This window comes from Alligator mississippiensis, chromosome 1 (genome assembly GCF_030867095.1).
Source record: "Alligator mississippiensis isolate rAllMis1 chromosome 1, rAllMis1, whole genome shotgun sequence".
NCBI classification, from domain to species: Eukaryota; Metazoa; Chordata; order Crocodylia; family Alligatoridae; genus Alligator; species Alligator mississippiensis.
In genome coordinates, this window is record NC_081824.1 from 119,892,418 (window position 1) to 119,907,240 (window position 14,823).

General features: G+C 44.1%; 1 protein-coding gene across 4 annotated transcripts in view; it reads left to right on the top strand.

Annotated features, from left to right (window-relative positions):
- Window positions 1–4,676: 4,676 nt before the first annotated feature.
- ARFGEF3 (ARFGEF family member 3) overlaps window positions 4,677–14,823 on the top strand; it is a 152,723-nt gene continuing 142,576 nt past the window's right edge. For all 4 annotated transcript variants that reach the window (XM_059713482.1, XM_059713486.1, XM_059713484.1 and 1 more), the window contains exons 1-2: window positions 4,677–4,848; window positions 7,106–7,157. In XM_059713482.1, coding sequence (XP_059569465.1) covers window positions 4,764–4,848; window positions 7,106–7,157 — 137 coding nt within the window. In that variant the 5' untranslated portion in view covers window positions 4,677–4,763. The remainder of the gene's footprint in view (window positions 4,849–7,105; window positions 7,158–14,823) is intronic.

Consider the following 14,823-nt stretch of genomic DNA (forward strand, 5'->3'; position numbering starts at 1 on the left):
TTCTTAATGAGCACAATATTTGCCCTTTCCAGTCATTCAGGACCTCTCCCAATCACCATGAGTTTTCAAAGATAATGGCCAGTAGTTCTGCAATCACATCAGCCAACTTCCTTAGCACCCTTGGGTGTATTGCATCTGGCCCCATAGACCTGTACACATCCAGCTCTTCTAAATAGTCCCTAACCTGTTCTTTTGCCATTGTTGGCAGCTCACCTCCTCCCCAAACTATGTTGGCAGGTGTGGTAGTCTGGGAGCTGACCTTGCCTGTGAAGACTGAGGTGAAAAAGGCATTGAGTCCTCCAGCCTTTTCTGCATCATCTGTCACAAAATTACCTCCCCTTTCAGTAACAGACACACACTTTCCTGATGTCCCTCTTGTTGCTGACATACTTGTAGAAACCCTTCTTGTTGCCCTTCATGTCCCTTGCTAACTGCACATCCAGTTGTGTTTTGGCCTTCCTGATTTCATCCCTGCATGCTGGAGCAATACTGTTATACTCCTCCGTAGTCATTTGTCCATGTTTCCACTTTTTGTAAGCTTCCTTTTTGTGTTTTAGGTCACTGAAGAATTCCCTGCTAAGTCAAGCTGGTCTTCTGCCATACTTGCCAGCCTTTCTGAGCATCAAAATTATGTTTATTAGGGGCCAATGCTCCTCCTATAGCCTCATTTCTATCCTTCATAACAATTCAAGAATGGATCTACTCCAGTTGACAATGCAAAAACAAAAGTATTTTCCACTTAAAACAACTGATTGCCAGTGGATAACTTTGCAACTATGTTAAATCTCTTATTCCTATCCTTTGTCTCTTCCTCTTTTAGACTGTAAGCTCTCTGAGGCAGCATTTTGCCTCCTTTCATCTTTCTAAAGTACTTGGGACAATACAGATTCTATTAAAAATGAAGCATTAAAAATATCAATGGAATGAACTTGGGACACCCTCTTACAGCCACAAATCAGGGAGTGGATTTTTGTAGTGAAAAAGCAGGAAAGTAGTAAACAGAGAAGAGGCCAGTAACTAACACGTGGAATCATTCATGAACTTATGAATTTCAGGAATAACATTTTAAAAATCTAGAAAACTATAAACACTTTCCTATTAAGCAACCAACTTTTTGGGAGCAAAGCTAGAGATGAAGTCCCAAATGCTCCATGGACCTCCAGAGGCACTTCTGGGTCCAGTTATAGTAGCCTTCATAGTATGGTCCTGTAGACAGGCCAAGTAGCTCAGCTGAAAATCAGAGACAATCCGTTTGGAGACTGTGCCACATGAAGGAAGGGCTGTTGCTTCCCACATGGACAATAGCCTACAGCTTGCTCCCAAACTGGAAAAGCTTATCATCTTTATGTGATACTATGCCCAGGCTAACTAGCTTTGCCTCTCCACAGAGCTCATTAATATTGCCCTATTTACACAGTGCTGAGAGGCTAATTAGTTGGCCTGGTGGGCAGCCTTTGGTTACCTCCTGACCTTCAAGCGGTTGAGCTACATTCCTTTAATAGAAGAAGGACACTCCCTTATACTGATCCAGATATAATTTTTCAAATTGGTGACAAAAATCCTATTTTAGAAAATCCTGAATACAGGATGGAGAATACAGCCCCAAAACTCAAAACTGTCCGGGGTCACTTTCAACACAAATTTGGTGGTTACTTAAGTCCAATTATGGTACTGGCAGAACAGCCTCCTTGAACTTTGGGTCCCAGGATAGAGGATGTGCTATTGTTGCCTCTACTGAGCAGGTGCGCGTGAAGAGGTAAGCAGTGAGTAGCTCTTTGGCTCTGGTAACATTGAATCAGATAGGAAGTAATTTCCAGATCCTCAGGGGTATTTAGACATCTAATTCCCATTGATTTAAATGGGAATTAGGTATCTTAATCCCTTTGGTCCTTTCCAGTATACAGTTTACCTTCCAATTTAACATTTTCTCAGGTAGTTTGGCAAACTCAGGGCACCTATGTCTGAAGCAAGCATATGGAGCAAATTAGATTCTTGTAGAAATATTTTTATAGCCCCAGACTATAGAAAGACTGGGGAAAGAATGCCTGTTACCTACAAGTACAGAATATACTTTCAGGAAAGAAGAGATGTGATGCATTAAAGGGACAGTATCAATTTAACCAAAGCTCCAGATTTAAATGTTATAAAACAGGCTTTTATAAAAGCTAAAACCAAGGAACCTTGTCTGCCTAAAACCAAGATTATAATTTTCCCAAGATTTCTGAAATGTTTCTGGTGGAAACTACATTATTAAACATTGTTCTGCAGGGTACCATGCCTCAAATTAGGAGTCCATAAACAAACAAATTAAATGGTCAATTATTTTCATACTCTAAACTAGTGGTTCCCCACTATCTGCAGACAACTGACAGTCTGTGAGGCCGTAGGAAGTGGTCCATAGTTTATGTTGATCATAGCCTCTGCTTTTGAATTAGTTGGCAGGGGTGGACCCATCTTGAGGGTAATTCTGAAGAAAGCTTTAAGAAACTACATGTGTTTAGTTTGGAGGAAAGGAGATTAAGGCCAGGTACAGACATTACACTTTTACCCATATGAGTGATCAAAAACTCATCTATACCCGTAACAGAACAGAAGTTCAGCACGGATAGTTTAGTTAAAAAATGGTGGAACCCAGAGTAAGGGCTCCTAGTCACGTGAAGTGAGACTGCTTCAATGCACTGGAGCAGACTTGATTAATCGAGTCTGCTGCTGTGCTCCAGCAGACTCCAGCATCATATGTATCAGCATCCCCGCACTGAAAAATGGCAGCGGGAGTGCTTTAATGAAAGCTTGTTCAATGAGCTTTAGTTAAAGCGCCCCACCACCATTTTTAGCATAGGGATGCTGATACACGCAATGCTTCGGGCACTTTAATTAGCATGGCTTTTGGAGCTGTGCTATTTAAATTTCCATCTGCTTCCCGGAGCACGTCCATATATGCCCTAAGATTTTCCCACCCCTGCATAACTTAAATTGATTCTGCCTTGGGCTTTTTGAACATCTGTACCTAGCCTAAGGGTGTACATGACAGCAGTTTTCAAGTGTTTGAAAGGCTGCCATAAAAGAGAGAGAGAGAGAGAGAGAGAGAGAGTTTTTCTTTTCCACAGAAAACAGGGCAGAAAGCAATGGGCTTAAATGGGCACCCTCCTTTCAACACTCTAAATGTGCCCATGGTAGATTTGATGACCGGGGCAACGAGTCCAAAAGTTTTTGGGGGCACCACTGCCCTAACCAAAGAGAAATGAAGCAAAACGAGTAAACCTTGTCCATGCCCACAGAGGCAGAGAGAGAATTGGGTGAGAATGCCGGGAACCCCGCTCCTTCAGCTGGGTCGCAGCCCTGGGCAGATCTAGGATTTTGAAAAGGGGTGGGTGGGTGCAGGGGGTGCGATGCCTCACCCCATATGACACAAAATATAGTTTTCTCCAGGTGAAAAGAAAATAGAAGCTGCACTAATGCACCAAGGACCTAGGGCTTAAGACCAAAGCAAAAACAAATATAGCCGTCTTGGAATGAAACCTGCAGGGCTGCAAAATAAGCACAGCTCACAGACTTCAGCGATGGAGCGAGATGGGAGCCAGGAAGCCACGTGTTATTAGCTGCTGTGTTATGAAGGATTAACATCATAATAAAATTAGTTCCTCTTTATAGGGAAAATGGACCACGCAAATTGAAATGCAGACAAATTTCCAGGGAGAGGCTGTGACTAAAAAGTTAAAGTTCAAGGAATCTGAGGCAGCAAGGGGGTTTAATCTAAGCATAAAGAAGAAGGAAGAACTTCTTCTCCGTAAGGGTGACCAGAATCTGGAACAGACTTCCCAAGGAGGTGGTGCAGGCCTGGGTTTGAATTACACTCCACCTTGTGTGGGAGATGCTGGTGCCTCCACCTGAGCTGCTTAGAAAGGTGCGGGGTGTGCAGGGGCTCTCGTCTCTTATGGGGAGCCGATGGGCGACCGGCGCTTCTTGAGTCTCAGGGAGCACCAGATCGCTGATGGGGTGGGTTCCCAGTGGCTGATCACCGAGCCAGTGGCAAAACCCGAAGTGCACTTCTGCTGGCACTTCTGGTTTCACGGCTGGCGCTTCCAGGGGGTGCACGGCTGATATCGGGGGATGCACATGCACCCCCTACGTGTCGTCAGTGGCTCACCCGCCCCAAATTTCAAACATTAGTGCAGTCCCTAATCTTAGATGTCTTCAGGAGACTGGACAGACACAGTGCCGTAGCAAGGGGGGCAGCTTTGGGCACCGAAGCAAAGGGGTGCCAACTGATGCTGCCCAGCCAGGCGAGGCGTGGGCCGGAGCCACGAGCGGCTTGTTTGGGGAGGCACTGCGGGGCGTAGGTGGGCTTGGCCCCCCGGGCGCCAAATGTCCTTGCCGCGGCACTGGACCTTGTATTTCGCGGGGAGTCTGAGCACAGGCCAGCCCTGGAGCTCCAAGGTGCTGCGCGGGGGAGGGCTCACACCTGGGCAGGGCAGAAGCAGGTGCGAGCCAGGAGCCCCCCTCAGCCCTGTCCGGCTGGAGCCCCCGGACCGCCTTCGGCCTGCTGGGGTCTCCCCAGCGCCCGCGCCACGCCACGCCACGCCGCGCCGCGCCCGCGGCCGGGGGAGGGGCGAGGCGGGGCTGTGCGGGGGGCGGGGGCAGCGGCACTGACGTGTCCCCGCCATGGAGCTCCGCGTGATTCAGCGGCAGCGGCGGCCAGGGGCAGGATGCTGCGCGCGGGCCCCGCCTAGGGGCGCCGGGCCGGGCGGGTCGGGGGAGCCAAGATGGAAGAGACCCTGCGCAAGCTGCACAAGGAGGCGTCGGGCAACAAGCACAAAGCCATCAAGGAGAGCTGCGCCTGGGCCGTGGGTGAGTGGCTCCTGCGGCCCCTGTTGCCGGCACCTGCTGCGCCCGCCCCGACGGCGGGCTCGGGACCTGCCAGGGCGCGGGCAAGCAGCCACTGTGGTGTCTGGGCGCTTCCCCGGGGGTCCCTGCCCCCCCCCCCCCCAATCAGAGATGAGAGCCCCCTTGTAAGATTTGAAAATCGTACCCTAGGGGGGGCTCGGATCAGATTGTTACTTTGCTTAGATGGGCATGTTAATCCATGAACCAGTTAATTTTTTTTGCAGACCCCCACCACACACACACACACACACACACACACACACACACACACAAGTCAAAGGTGATTCAAGCCCTGTTTGCACCCAAAAGCTTGCAATGAAAAGAAAATCTGTTTGCAAAAATTTAGTGGGTCTAATTAAAGATATTAGTGGGTCTGATTTAAAGGTACCACCAGTCCTAATTTGAACCCATGGCACATCCTCTGGCTCTTGCCCCCAGGGGTGGGGTTGCATGCGGGTGAGGCCAATCAGTCCTAGGAAATCAGGGTTGGTGGGGACTTCAGGAGGTCATTGAGTCCAGCCCTACTCAAAGCAGGGCTGTCCCCAGCTATATCGGCCCAGCCCAGGCTGTGTCTACCCAGGGCTTAAATACCTCCAAGGATGGAGATGGATGCTGGCAGGCTGGCTCTGTGCCTGCTGCGGGATGCTCTGTGGCACAGCTGAGGTTGTTGGGATGGGGTGAGCTGCGTGTGGCTGTCAGCAGGTGAGTGCGTTCCCTTAGGCAGGTTTGAGTGGCTAAAGCGTTTTGGACAGAAGAGTCCCAAGAGTATCCCAGCACTGGGTTGGCATAAGGCAGATGAGCTGACCTAGGGGCCCAGTATGATCTGAGCATTGATTGAGTAGGGTTGACATGGGAACTGGGCCTAATTCCATTTGGAAAGGGAGTATAAGGACATAATGAGGGCATCTCTTAGGGTTCCAGCACTTCTGGAAAAGGGGATTACTTCTGCAGTGTGGGACCAAGAACCATATAGAAAAAGATATTTTTTTTTTCATTGTCATTGTTTGTGGTACCTCACATCACATTCAAGTCCATCTTAATTGCAGTTAATGCATTGCAACCTGAAAAGAAAAAGTATTAAGTTTTTGTTGTTCATTCATACCTTGATGTTTCTCAAAGATGTACTCAATGCTTTGGTCGTTTAAAAGTCGAGTTGACCTAGTACTGCCAGCCCCCAATTTGATAGCGTCTAATGATTTCAGAGGATATTCATAGGGTAGCTAGCCCCTGCTGTGATTGGCCCAGTATGAAATAGGTATAAATCACTGTTCTTGCATGGTTTGGTTTCATTTTTCCTTTTTTTCCCCCACTCAGACTCAAATGACAGTAAACATTTTTTTACAGATATATTAGTATTTATACAAAGAAAACTATGTATTTGCTTATGTTGGAATCCATTAATACCATCCAAAGCTGGCAGTGAAGTATACCAGTAAAAAAATGGTTCACTTTCTCATGGCTTGTTTTTAGCATCATGGGATCAGTCACTCCAATAACATTGAATTCTTTAAAAATAACTCTCCTTTGTACAAGGATGTGGCTGGCTATGGTACACCAGGTACAGTACAGTGGAAGTATTTTTCCCCTTGGTTCTTATTGGTCCCCTTGCCTGTTACAATGCAGTTTTATTATACTGTGATTTCTCATCTGCTGATTTATGTAAGGGGGTCAGTTATAAAAGCACGACTTGCACGTACCCTGTTATTAGCTGCTGTGTTATGAAAGATCAACATCATAATAAAACAAGTTCCTCTTTATAGGGAAAATGGACCAAGTAAATTGAAATACAGACAGACTGTGACTAAAGAGTTAAAGTTCAAACAACCTGAGGCAGTATGGGGTTTTAACCTAAGCATAAATCTGCAGTGCTGTAACCCAGCTGGTTTCAATCAGACCTGTTATTTTGGGGGAGTCTCTGACCAGGCCATTCCTTTACTTCTAAGGTCCTGTTTATAGGAGGGTTAACTTCTATGAGAGAGGCTGGAACATAGCTCCTCCACAGAGGCACACCTTGCTGTAGTGAATCCACGTAGGATTTGCTGTTGTTTGACTGTACATACTAAAGTCAGAGTAAACTCTGACACAAATAACTCAAAACTGTATATAAATATGTGTGTGTGTGTATGTAATATGTATCTTTAGCTCTTGAATATGTAGTTTCCTAAAAAGTTGTTTTTGTGTTTTTTGTCTGTTTTTGTTTGGTTTTTTTTAACTCATGCAGAAATATTGGAATCTCCTGATGCCATTACCAAAATCCCTCCGTACCAGTTGAGGTAAGAAAACCTAGATATATTGATTCATGTGTTGCAATGGATATTAGCAAAGGCTAGAGAAAAGTCAGACATGGAGAGAGCTTAATGTTCAGTGGGAAAGGAAGGCCTCTCTTGCACTGTATCTCTGTTTGGGTGCTTAGTGCCTCTGAGCAAGAGAAGGCAGGGGAGATGTGCAGTGTGTTGGGGGAACTGACACCAGACCGTATGAGTTTGTTTTGCTCTTCCCCACCCCACTTTCTGTCATGACAAATGCATAGAAAGGCAGTTACGTTTCACAAGCTGCTGCTGTGGGTGTAGCAAAGACTCTTTGTAACATTTTCTCTTTCCACGGGGAAATTCAGCCAAGCTCAGGCATAAAGAACCCGAGATAGAGGCTGGAAGAGGGTACTGTTACCTTTTCAATCCCTTGCACTCCAGCCTAACCTATAGCTGCTTCAGGTTTCTCTGAGTTATGTTGGCAGAAATGATTTCAGTGCCTGGGAAATCATCCTAGAACAAGGCACTTAGGTCACACCCTGTGTCACTCTTGCCCATCTATGACACTCATGTTGTTCTGGGTGCTATCAGGGGGTCATCTGCACCAGGGGACTACGATCTCTTTGCTTGCCACATCCTAAGCAGAGCAAGCAATTTGCTTAGTGAGGAGAGCAGTGGATTTGGTTCCTTATATACAGATTGTGGCTGGGTTTAGTAAGTGTATTTAAAGAGGAAGAAGGTGGAACACCGAGTATCAGATGAGAAATGAGATGAAGGCAGGTGGAGCATCCCCACCCTTTGCATGTGTGTGTGAAAGCCTCCTTTTTATTGTGTGTTGTTTTATTCTATAAAAAAGAGGGTGGGTGTACACTGACCATTTCTGCTTTCATCTTGCCTCATTGTCCTGCAGAGCCAGATGGAACTGTGCTGGTTCATATTGGTCCCAAAATGTCTAGAGTTCTAGGGATGCTGTCCAGCTGGCTGTTAACACTGCCATTAATGTCCTTTGGCCTTCTAAGTATACCCAAACTCCTTTAGACTGATACAAAAGATATGGCTGATTCCAGCAAAACAAAAGCAGTTCTGATGCTTTCCTGCTGCTCAGTCCTTTGCTCACTCTGTTGGGTTGGGCCTAGGTATCACAGACCATATGGCCTGTTAAATCCAAATGACTCCCTGAAGCCCTTGCAATAAACAACTGGGTTCTGCTCTAGTTTTTCCTATGATGTCTGTTTCCAGGGTGCTTCAAACAGATCAGCACCAGGACAGTCTTTTGCCCCAGTGGCCATCTGTGTGCAGTATTGCTGGGATAGAGAAGGAAGGAGAGTCAGCCTGGATGCCACTGCTTTACTGCAGTGCATCTTAGTTAGACTGAGAATAGCTTCAGAGTACATTTTTTTTTTTTTTTTTTTTTTTTTTTTTTTACACCACTGAGAGTTAGAGTTAAATCCTTAACGTTCCTTAACTGTTCCATATTTACTTGCACATGAGTAAAAATTGGTTGTTGGAAATTGGGGAATGTGTTTTTGTTTTGTTGTTTGTTTGTTTTTTTAACAAGGAAATGAAGGGAGTAGAGGATGGCATGACTGTGCAGGAGCCTAACTGCTTGGCCCCTCTTCAAGCTGGCTGGGCAGCCAGTTGTGCCTGCCTAGTCAGCTCATGCACAGCTGGAAATTGCAGTAAACTGACCCCACCAGGCGCAAGTAGAGGGGCTGGGCTGTTCAGCTCCAGCTGAAGCTGATACCTAGCTGAGGTGCCAATCTTGCTGGAGCCGAACTGTCTGGCCCTTCTATTCAAGCTGTGTGTGGGACCTTAGCTGACTTGACAGGCACTACTAGCTGCTCATTCACTTCAGCATAAGAAGAGCAGAGAAGGGAGGCTGGGCAGTTTGACTCAGCCAGGAGAACCTTCCTCAGCCGTTAAGGGTTTAGCGGAGCAACCATAAGTTTTTGCTTCCTCCGTCCTGCCCCCTACTGCATTTGCCTGTGTTTTGCCTGCCAGAAATACCATGCTTAAACTAGTATTCTCAAGGAAAGATCTCATTTTTTCCTTCTTTTGCCTTTCAAAAACCAAGTGTGCATCTTACTTGAGGGCTTGTGTTATCTGAGAAAATATAGTAGACCTGCTCAGGGACTGCTATTCCAGTGTCTCGCTTCCTAAAGAAATATGCAGCTCTGGCCTGTCTACGGCCTTCCCCATGAGGTCCTGTCACTGTGCCTCAGCATTGCCTTGAGGAGATCACAGTGAACCAAAGATGCAAACAAGGGCTTCAAATAAGAAGGCAGGATGGTTTAGGATTAAGGTGGTGGACTGAGATGGAAGTGATCTGAGTTCAGTTTCTAGCTATGCTATGGCCTTCCTGTACAACTTTTGGCAAATCCATTAACTTTTCTGTGTCATGGTTTTTTCCCCCATCTGTAAGAAAAAAGATGTTTCCCTATCTTACAGGCATGTTGTGAAACTAATTTTTCATTTAAGTACTTGCTGAGAGACGCCTTATAAATGCCTTGGCGGTATTAAGAAAAGCTGCAACTATCTAATAAAAAGGAGCCTAACATAACTTTTTACAAAGCTTCTAGGATTGAGGTAGTGTTGCTCAGCAGCCAGCAGTTGATTGCAATGACCTTTGGTTGCTACTAAGCTGAGTAAAATCCTAACTGTATAGTCATGATGAAAGCCTTCATGTCCTATTGCCAACACCTGAGTCACCCCAGCCTTTCTCTTCCCTGTATTTCAGTATTTTGAAGAAGTTGAAATATGCTTAACTAATGATACCTGTGCTGAAATAGAAAATTGGCATTCAGTGGGAAGGTGTGGGCAGAATGGTGCAACTCCTCTGAGAGAACTGGGTTTATGTACTGAAAAACTGCAAATCAGAGCAGCAGAGCCCTAGATAGTGGTTGCTGTTTAGGCAGCTCCTTTAAACAGGAAACTAAATTTGTTTGCTTAGATGAAATCAGATGGAGCGTCCTTACCCTCTGCTTGTTTGGTTAAACTGTGTGGGTTTTTATTAGAGTATTTTTTGGAGCTTTCCAGAGTACTTAAACAGGGTCTTACAGGCAGTTTCAAATGGAGTGGCTTGCCCAGACTCCTGTTAGTGACGCAGCACCCAGTACTTAGCAGTTTTTCTGCTAGGGCTGTGAGCCATATTGCAGAGGGGCAGGCAAGCATCAGAACTCATCAGTTTAGCCTGATTTGCATAATTTTTGCTGTTTTCATTCTTCACTGGGAGTTAATGTGTGTGCAGACAAAAAGCAGGCCCCTTCAGTTCTGTTTGTGCTGTTGTGCAGAATGGTTATGTAGTAGTCTACCACGTTTGTGCCATTTAATATTAGGAAATGGTAGTCTTCATTCATTCATTTCTTTTGGCCCCTGCCCCCAGAGTTCCAAGAAGCACTTCCCACAGTCCCCAAGTCTGTTCCTTTCTTTTAATCAAGAGTGGCTTGATAAAGCACTTTAAGGCAGTGGTTTCTTTCCAATTAGGCTCCCTCCCCATCTAGAAGTGGGGTCGTAGCCATTATGAGTTGGGTGTTAATGCTGATAATTGGGGTTAAATGCCTGGGAGTAGCGGGGCTCACAACAAGAAATGAGGTCACAACAAGAAAGAGTTTGACTTGTTGGCTCCTGTCACCATAGCAGAAGCACTGCTGCAGACTTTGCTGTGAGCTCTTGTATGGAGCTTGTCTCTCTCTGCCTGAAAAATAACATGAAAGAAGGGTCACTGTAAAAGAAGGTGCATGGTCAGGTACTCAGCTGGTAAAAAATAATAGAGCTATATTGCTATTTCAGGAATTAAGCTGTTTGGCACCAGCTGAGAATCTTTCTTTAGCTGTGGTCTTTATGGTGACAGGTGTAAGGCCCATTAGGCTGTGAGTGATGTTTACACAATGAATAATAGTTTGCATTCATTGTTCAGGGAAGGATCTGAAAAGTTTTTGCAACTCTTTCGCTTGCTACATATTGCTGTATCAAAATTACAGACTCTGCAAACCAACACAGGGAGAGGATAAGGCCATTGTTTTCAGAAGTGTTCTTTAATGTTGGATGTTTCAGAATTTCTTTTTTGGAGATACCTAGGTCTTGATATTTTTCCAAACATGTTAAATGTACATGGGTACTACTTATTTCACCTATATTTGCTGGGTTCAACACCAATGAAAAACGAGGCCCTTGAAGATCCTAATTTTCCATTTCCTAAAGGAGTAGATATTTTGTGGATTAGAATTGAGCAGTTCCGTTGCTCTGCCCATGACCTGAGCTGCTCTTTCTTCTAGTGAAACTTGTTAGACTATAAATCCTCAACACCAAATAAAATTGGATATAACCAGCATTAGCAATAAATTGGTCTGCAGATATGTGGCACAAATTTTAGCAACTGATGAGTTTGTTGTTCCTGTATGTAGATGAGTTTGTTTTACCTGTAGGTCAAAAGATTGGAAGGACACCTTACTGGACAACAGAGCCCAGCTGCCTTTTGTCAGTGGTGCTGTGATATATAATCCCATTCATAAATGTATCAAGTGCTTGTTAAACAAGCTGTTTCCCCCTCTTCTAGTTAAGTCTTTCCTTGCAGCTCTATTGGAAATCTTTTAGTGTCCAACCGTAACATATTCTTGGCCTGTTTATGCTCATTTGATCTTTTACCAACCCTGTCCTTTTAGCTTAAATAACTTTTCTCCTTCCCTTGTGTTTATGTCCTGATGAGTTACCATATTCCCTCTCAGGTCTTCATTTTGCTAGGCTATGCAAATCAAGCTTTTGCAGTTTTCTTTCCTAAAATAAGCTCTCTGTTCCTCTGCATGTCTTGATAATCTTTCTCTTGACCTGTTCCTGTTTTTAATGTATCTCTCTTTATCATGCCTCACCTGAATAGCACATGGTTTTCCAATGGTCCTTTGTAGATTGCAAGTCTATAAAGTCTTATAGTTTTCCAAGAATGTGCAAGGAAGTAGAAAACTGTAGGACAAGACTGAAGGAGTATATTGCCCCATGCACCAAACCAGTGTAGTTGCAAAGGTGCATTGTTAAGGTGTAGGAAGACGGGAGACCTAAATGTGTCCTTCCAGGGAATTTTGGACATGTTTTCTTTTTTCAGTTGTTTTTTTCCCCCTCAAATGAAAATGTAGAAGTTATCCTGACAGCATATATTTTCCAGTGCCTATGGGATTATGCTTCATTTAATCTATTTGGGTATTTTTCATTTCTGGAGACATTTCTCCAAGCTTGGAGTGACAACTTAAGGAGGTTTGATATTTTTTTTGCCTAAGTATGTTTGAGGAAAAAAATTATTTCTGAACTAAAAATAAAATGGCATCAAAAATAACAAGGGTGAATTGTGGTAGAGACACAGTGTTCCCAGTTCCCAGCTAGGAAATAAATTGGAACATGTTGGAATTACTGCAGCTCTCATCTTTTCTTGCCACTATGCAATTCACTTGTTTAGGTTGTTTTGTTTTGTTTTTATCCCCCAGGATGTTTTATGAGATTCTTAGGAAATAACATAGAATGGGGAGTTAACATCAAATTTTGCTGAGCTCTGAAATATTTAGTTTCCTTGAATTTTTCTGTGTCCTTGGATTTGTTGGGATCACAGCAGACCTGTTAAGGAAGACACTTCTCCCTGCCCCCTCTCCCAGTTCCTTATGTTCTGAAAAGCTGAAATACCTTGTAAATTCTTAGAGTCTGGGACTGCATTGTCTTCTGTGTCCTGTGCACTCTGTCATCATTCAGTAAATAATATAAAATACCAACACTGCCTCAAAGAATATCACCTGAGTTCCATCACTGTTGGGATCAGATAGCCAGTCATCTACATAGGGAATCCATCTGTATGGAGAGTCCTGAGGCTGTAATATATTTTGGCTCTTTTTGTGTTTGGATAACAGTTATCTTATTGCATTTTTATTCCTTAATGACGTTGTCATTCTTTTCTGACTGTGTCTTTCAACTTGGGGAGAGTATGCAGAATGAACTGCATTTTCTATTTATTTTTTTTTATTGAATACACTTTAAAAAATCAGAAAGAATTTACCTACAATGTATCTTTATTTTCTTCCTATTTAATGTTATTACTAAAACGTTGTCTGTCCTTCCTCTCCCCCACTCCCCCAATAATTTCCTGCTTGCTGGTATAGTTTTAGAGAGATGTCTGTATCTATGAACACACACACAGATTTATTTTCTGCTAAGTAGTTTCATACGTTTCAGCTCGGGTATACTGAAAAAGATATGTTCAGAACTTACTTTCATTCTTATTGAGCAATACAAACTTGAAATCAGAATTCATAAGCAAATCTTATCAAACACATCATCACAGCCAACCAGCCAGGGAATGGCTTGGCCATGGTATAATGCTTTATCAGGTTTTGCTGTTTGAAGTTAATGGGATTTATTTTTCTAAGTGGCATACATACTACCAAAAATTGTATATTTGTGGCCAAGTATTGGTTTAGGGTTTATACTTTAGGCTAATGTTTGAAATCTTTAAAAAATTACTGTTACTGTTAATGTAAGGATTAGCTGAATAGTTTTGTGCTGTTAACGGTGCAGACATTTAAAAAAAATTTTTTTTGAAGTAACGAAGATTTTGTGCTTATAATAGAAAATTGCTAATAAAAATGTGGCTTCATTATTTGTATTACTGAAGTGTTTAGGAAACCTTGATCTGGATCCAAGCCTTGTAGTGCTAAGCACTGTACACAGACACAGAACAGAAAGTCCTAAAGTTTGATGCCAGTATTAAAGATGCAACCAACGCGTATGAACAGACAGAGGACTTTGATGCTAGGCAATATGATGAACAAGATTGCATATCCACAGGTCATTTTATGCGGTTTTTCGCATGTGTTGCTGGAAAGATGAGTTTTACAGAGGGATTTGAAGATGGATAATGAGGGAACTTTGGGGATGTCCTAAGGGGACTGTCATACAGAAAGATGCATCCTCATGTTTAATTTAAGTACATTTTAGCCCTACTAGAGACTCTTCAAGAAGGATCTGCTTAAATATCTGTAGGATTAGGGCCTCACTCTTCAATAATTTGTGTTTTTGCTGACAGCAGTTTTGTATACTACCAGTGAGATGTTCTACCACTAATACAATTTTAAAGGTCATTGCTTATCATTCAATTTATGTGTCTTCCAAAAGCAGAGACTTTCAAATTAGTTATACAAAGGTTCTACTGGATTTGAAAACTCTGTGAATTTTTTTATTTAAATCAATGTTTGATAGGAGTGCACTGATAGAGATTTTTTGGGCTGATACTGATGACTGATATTTAACAAGTCATATCGGCTGATACTGATCCGATTCTGATATGCAACCTAGCAGCTTGGAGACCAGCTTCTGGCTGGTAAGTGTGTTGTGGGGAGAGCAAAGGGATTTGGGGGAGGGGGCACATCGAAGACCTTGTTGTGAGAGGGAGTGGAGCTGAGGCAGGGGCAGGCCCTGCACAGCAAAGGTGGGGCATGGGACAGAGCCGCAGCTTGTCCTGGGGGTGTGGAGGGGGTGTGGCTCCTGCTGCTGCGTGTACCCTGGGGTTGTCATGGGAAGTGTATGCCCCCAGATCTGTGTACGGGGTAGGCTGCTGCCATGGTTTGGGGCCGGGGCTTTGCTGTGCTCTTCCTGGTGTGGGGGGTGGGCCGGGCTGTGCTCGGGGTGAGCAGCAACAGCATTGGGGGAGAGGTTATGG